Source organism: Cariama cristata, unplaced genomic scaffold (genome assembly GCF_000690535.1).
Source record: "Cariama cristata isolate BGI_N322 unplaced genomic scaffold, ASM69053v1 scaffold15747, whole genome shotgun sequence".
Lineage (NCBI taxonomy): Eukaryota > Metazoa > Chordata > Aves > Cariamiformes > Cariamidae > Cariama > Cariama cristata.
This window is the reverse complement of record NW_009627214.1, coordinates 1-6,200: the sequence shown is the minus strand read 5'-3', so window position 1 is coordinate 6,200 and position 6,200 is coordinate 1. Positions and strand designations below refer to the sequence as shown.

The following is a 6,200-nucleotide window of genomic DNA, read 5'->3' as shown; positions in this document are numbered from 1 at the left end:
CCAGGGCTGCTGCTTGCAGCACAGCTCACAAGCTGCCGCCCTTCCTGCAACAGCAGGCTCCGAGATGCAGCTGATTGCGAGAACAAAAACGGCTGAGTGTTCCGCTTCGGTTGCACACAGAAACGCACATTTACTGCCTAGCTCATGACAGGATTTTTATAATTTAGACTGTTTAAACAATTCTCCTTCTTTCAATATTCTTCATAATTCCTGTGGGTGGGAAATGATGTGGGCTTTTTAAAGATTTTGATCTTTCCTTATGCTGCCTTCCAGATGCCCACCATTTGGTCTACACCTTGGTGGCAACCCTGGGCACATGGTCACAGCAGAAGCCTTACCAGCGTCGCAGAGAGCAGACTGACTCCTTCACATGGTCACTGTGCTGTGAGGTTTCTCGTCCTTGTAGGCATCAACGTTCATCTGAAGATAAGCTGTACCCCACTTCCCAAACCTTCCTCTGAGGCATCCATCCAGGCAGTTCTACTCATGCAGTTGGCCAAACCCCCCTATGCAGAGAGACTCCCATTGAGGGGTACTCCCCCCCCCTCCCCTTATTTAAGATCTTTGGTTCTACTCGAGAGTGCTGAGCACACTGGCCCTTCTTTTCCCATTTGCCTCAAGTCTAACAAGCATACTCTGGTCCTCCAGGATAGCAATGAAAAATTCTAAACAAACTTAATCCACAAGAGGCTTAAAATAGTACTGTAGCAGGAAGCTAGATTTTTGTGCTCATTTTCACATTTTGGAAAACCCATTGTTTCCTTGAAGAGAGAAACAAAAGGATTATTTTGATGGAAATTTTTTTTTTTAGCTCTGTTAGAGTCAACACCAGACTTTCAGCATAACAACCCACAAGTAGCAACTTGACGGGAAGGCTACAAAGGCACAAGTTGTGCTAGGAACATAAAACCTAACTGGAGATGCACAGCTACCACTGGTTCCCACACATGTTCTTCCCCAGGAATTGCAACAGTCAAGCTAGTACGAGGCATCAGGGTAGCTTACAAGTGATTCTCATACTCACCAACTTACAGATGCTTCCTAGAAGCAGTTTTCATGGACCAAGCATTTTCACTGACAGCACTAGCCACTGTGGGTATAAGGCTTGTTCCTAAATACACGATAGCAGCTTATAGTTATTACTGGGTATCCCTGCCCAATTTTAAACCACAATCAAATTTTTCTCCCCCCAAAGACAACAACAGATCTCCAGTTGCATTTGTGGCTGTCAGTGTCATAGCAAGCTGAAAAAAACCTCAGCCACTGAAAGAGGAGGACTTCAGAAAGGATCATGATCAAACCATGAGCTTTATCAGCCATTTGTTGTGCCTCTATGTACGCAGAGAGCTGTCATACAGTTCTGCTGCTAAAACAGAGCAGGTTAGCACTCCTCAACCATGTTATTGCTACGGCACACAACCTAGCTTAAGGCAGAGAGTTCAAATTGCTGCGAGAAAGTATGGATTGACCCAGTAGAAGCAACATCGGAGCAGAGCCGACAGCTCTCCCAGAAACCATAGTGCTGACTGAGCTTTAGGCGCAGCAGCTACCAACACCATCACACAAAGGAGTAGCAGCAACTTAAAGCTCAGCCATGCCTACAGCTTTTGCCCCATTTTCTGTGAGAGGTCTTAACATAAGACATTGAAAAATACTCGCTTTCCCCTGTAAGTCTGTAAAATTCGTAGTCATCTAGGCAGAAGTAGTCAAGTGCAATTGTGGCTTCCTTCAGTGCTGTGTTACAGGAACGCTAACAACCATCTGTTACAAATGTGTATTGCTGTATCCCAGAGAAGGAAAGACACTCCTCAGAGACAGGACAGTGAAACCCTGGAGCAGGCTGCACAGAGGCTGTCGAATCTCCGTCCTTGGAGAGACTCCCCATGTGACTGTCCAAGGCCCTGGGCAGCCCGGTGTAGCTCTGAAGTGGCACTGCTCTAAGCAGAAGACTGGACCCACTGACCTTAGAAATCTTCATTCTTTTCAGGACATATGATGTTCCATTAAGCTGTAGCAGAGAAAAGCCACTAAAAAAAAAAAGATATCTATTAGATGAAGGTGCGAAGTTCAACTGAGACTAATTTGAAGCCCCTGAAGCTGCAGAGGACAGTGTTATCACCTCTACGTAGTAAAAACTGTCACCTTCGGATGGTGATCAGGAATCAGATTCCTCTATTTCTAGATGTATTACAGCCAACTTCCAGCAGTTGACAGCAAAGCTACAGCATAATCACCAAGTCCTCAATATTCATTTCCACACAGGTTTAATCCAATCCTAACAATTTATTATAAGATCCATTTGCACCACTAAAGCAAGATGAAATTCCTATAATAAAGACAAGACATCGCTTTCTCATAGGGATTATGGGCATTTAACTCAATTTTGAGGTATTAACATAAACCACATACAAAGAAAAGAGGCTGACAATTCAAAGATCTGCATATTGATCAACTCAATGTACATTTACTGGAAGTAAAAAGCACTCTAATGTAGAACACATGATACAGCCCACACCACCACAACACAACGTAAAAACTGCTTTATTGATTGCAGTTAACATGTTACAATTAAATTATGATTCCAAGCATTAAGCCAGCTGCTTATAAGTGTAAACTGCCATCATAGTCACATGGAATTGGACGAAGAGATGCTAGTCACTGAGGCATTCTGAACTGGAATCATTTCTGCTTCTTGGGCGTTGAAGCAAGAAGCAGCTCGTAAATAACATAGGCTGTTCCTGAATTAAGAGACAGAAAAGATATTTTCAGCATGGAAACAGATTTCCTTTCAAGTCAACTTTCCTTTCCCAGTTTGTTCCAGAATACTGACAATAAGCAGCTGCAATTCAGACACAACACATTTCCGTAGCCACTTCTCAATGATTTTTTTTTTCAGCAATTCATATTTTAGAGAAAAAAAAAATCCTCTCCATAGACTGCATAAAAATAAAAAAAAAACAGGGGAGAGGCATGTTTGTGGAACCTACATAGATGATCATAAAGTAATGGTTACTCATTCTTAAAGTAACTGAACTGAAAATCCATTAGATCAACATATTTAAGTTAGAGGCTATAACAAAACTATGTAACAAGCAACATAAAGGTTAAATATATACAGTATCTTAAAGCTTGGATATATTCTACTAGTTTTCACAGCATGTGAAACCTCAGCACATCAAGTATCACCTAGCACTAAAAAGAGTCAGCCTAGCGAGAAAACTGGTGTATGTATGCTCCATTAACTACATCTCACTCGTTCTCAGAATAAGCTTTATGAGTAGTTCTAGCTTTCTCTCACATCATACATGAATTCTGAAGGCATATTCAGCCCATAGTACTACTAGTCAGGGGAAAAAAAGCCATCTGAAGAGCTAAACTTGAGAAAGCACAAATAAATATATAGTATGTCCAAATGAATTTTTTCCTCTCTTTAATCGCATTTTGCATGTTCTAAAGAACAGACTGAAGGAACCATGTAACTCATTTACAAAGGAAACATCAGTCATGTTGGAGGCTGTACCAAAGAAAAAGTATTTTAGTATTAGCACATTGGAAATTGTACCAAAGCATAAATATCTTAGTATTAGCCTTACCAAAAACTGAAAGACCCATGGTGACTTTATACAACAGAGAATCCATTACACCACCTTTAAGATGCACTGGGATGCCATTATCCTCCTAATGGAAACAAGTGACAAAAAGAAACTATTTAAATACAGTTCTTGCAATATTGTGTTAATATAACTAGAATTACCCAGAACAAGAATTGCTTCCCCAAATTACCTTCCCAACTCCCAAAAGCCACTGAACCTCATTTAGATTCTGCTTTTGTCTTTCAAGCTTTCACTCTGGTATCAGGTGATCACTCGCTAGCGAAGTATGGTGAATGATGTGCATGTTCATTTCTAAAGCAGTGACTGGCAGATGCCTACACACTTCTGACACCAGTTGCCAGCCCCCTCGGGTGCACAGGGCATGACTACCATCCCTAGAAACTTCCCATCTGTCTCCAGCACAGTTAATCCCCGCTATAGGGAACACAAGAGGAGGAGCCTCTACTGTCACCTGGTGTCACACAGGAAATTGTTTTGCTTCACCTGAAGTAAAACTCCTACACACCAGATCCACGTGATCTTTACCCCTGTCAGTAAGTTCATGCTGCTCTGAAATTCAAGCTGGTCTCCAGCGCTGGTGACCCGCAACCCAGCCCAGCTTAACTTGCTGCCCCGCAAGAATGGAATGGGAGGACGAAGAGATACGCCTAGAGATCTCCGCCAGCAGAAACAGAACCTCTGACCTCACCCATCACCAACATCTCACTTCCCCTTGGCTCACAATGAACGCTGTGCTCCTTAGGCAGTGTCCCAACAAGACTGGCTTTCTCTTTCAGGAGAAAGGAAAGCAACAAGACACAAAAACTATTAAACTGGGGCTTCTAACATACTTTTTCCCTTTCACATCGCCAAAGCCCAGTCTACTCTATCCTCAGTACGAAGCTACTGCTCCAGGATATGACGCACAGTTGGGAGTATGCTCTTGAGTATCCACTGCTTTGGCATTTGAAGAACCGCTAGTTCTTACAAGGTGGCCCTATCAGTCAGGAAGAGAGTAATTCAGAAATGATTTTTAAAGATTCAATAATTTTCTAGCAGTGAATCTAATCCCTTAAGATACTATTTTCATAAGTGAGAAGTACAATAATACCACATCCTCAGTAAGAATTGCGGGGCTCATCTGTGAGCTATGGATATAGCTGTAAGATTGCAGGTTTAACTGTTCACTGTACTTCTCTCACTTGCTGTTTTTCTCTATTATTTGTTCTTAGGACATATTCCCCCATCTCATCTCAGAGTACTTTGTCTTTATCTTTGTACAGTACCTACTACTCATAGGAAACTTAGGTACAAATTATTTCACAGGGTAAAAAACCCTAAAAGAGTCAGCAAGTCAAGTATGCATGTACAAATAGTCTCTGTAGAAAATAACAGCTGATTTCAAACACTGTAGTCATACAACTGATTTCAAGAGCTCACCTCAGAGACAAATAGGACTTTCACCAGTTCTTTAGAAAGAGAATGTATGCAATTATGATCTACTAAAACCTGGTTATTCTACTAACGTTATTCTACTATCAGTGCTCACTCAATACCTGAAAAAACTTCTGCTTCTCAGGAACTCTATTTTCAAACTGCCTGCGTGAAGCAGTGCTTATGGTCCTCTGGGAAATTTGGCGAAGACCCTGAAATAAAAGATTAACAGCGTTTTAAAAATAGTAAAATTTTTCAGTTATACCCACATTGGGTAGTTTCTTTTAAAAGTAAGACAGAAGTAGAAGGGACAGGAAGAAAGGAAAGTCTTTAAAAACAAATTAAATTTCACCAAAATCCACTGGTTTTGAATTCAGTTAATCTTTCAACAGACTACGTAAAGGACTGATTGACTGGTTACCTAAAAAGGGAGAACTCAGGAAAATTACTTTCAGTAACATACAACAGATTTATGGATCTGCAGCATAACCTTCATAATGAGCATCCTTTGGGGGGAAATCTCCATCTCTGCCCCTCAGATCCTGCTCTGAGGCACTATTTGCTGCATCTGACCCTAGTCACGGGGGCAATAACATTTAAGACAAACATGCTTGTGCAGACAAGGATCTGCTGTCATACTCGCAGCTCACCCGCTAGCCACCAGCACAGGAGCTAACCTTCAGAGAGCTGAAGAAGGCACCACCCCACCCCACACACACAGAGTTTAAAGACACCTGCCGTGTCCTAAGCTAGAATCTGTTTCCGTAGTCAGATCATATAGGTGCTCGTTAGCACTGGTCGGGCCACCGAAACCAATGATCTAGAACTCTCCCGATGGCTCCACGTCTGCCTTCCCTAACACCTCAAGTCTCCCAGCCAAGCACCAGCTGCACCTCTACGGGGCCTGCAGCCTCCTTCAAGCAACTGAGCCTCCCCCGCAAAACTACCTCCACTAAAAATGCAGCCACGGGGAAAACACCCCGAAGATGCTGGTTGCAAGTAAAGGAACAACACACCTCCGCCCCTCACCCACCCCAAATAAACACACTATAAAATTTATCTCCTTACAGACGGACTGCGCGTACCGCTGACCCAGCTCCCGTCCCTTCAAGTACCGAAAGCTCAGCACTAGGGGGAGCGAGTGGGCCCGGACCTGAAACGTAACGCTTCCCC

The 6,200-nt window shown here is 42.6% G+C and overlaps 1 protein-coding gene across 1 annotated transcript; it reads right to left on the bottom strand.

Moving 5' to 3' along the window:
• Positions 1 to 2,679: 2,679 nt before the first annotated feature.
• Positions 2,680 to 5,239, bottom strand: LOC104164889 (cytochrome c oxidase subunit 7A2, mitochondrial; the record flags this gene model as incomplete). Its single annotated transcript, XM_009704366.1, has 3 exons — positions 2,680 to 2,738; positions 3,594 to 3,678; positions 5,150 to 5,239. Coding segments are annotated over 3 exons (234 nt in total), but the record flags the coding sequence as incomplete, so codon positions are not given.
• Between the last annotated feature and the right edge of the window lie 961 nt (positions 5,240 to 6,200).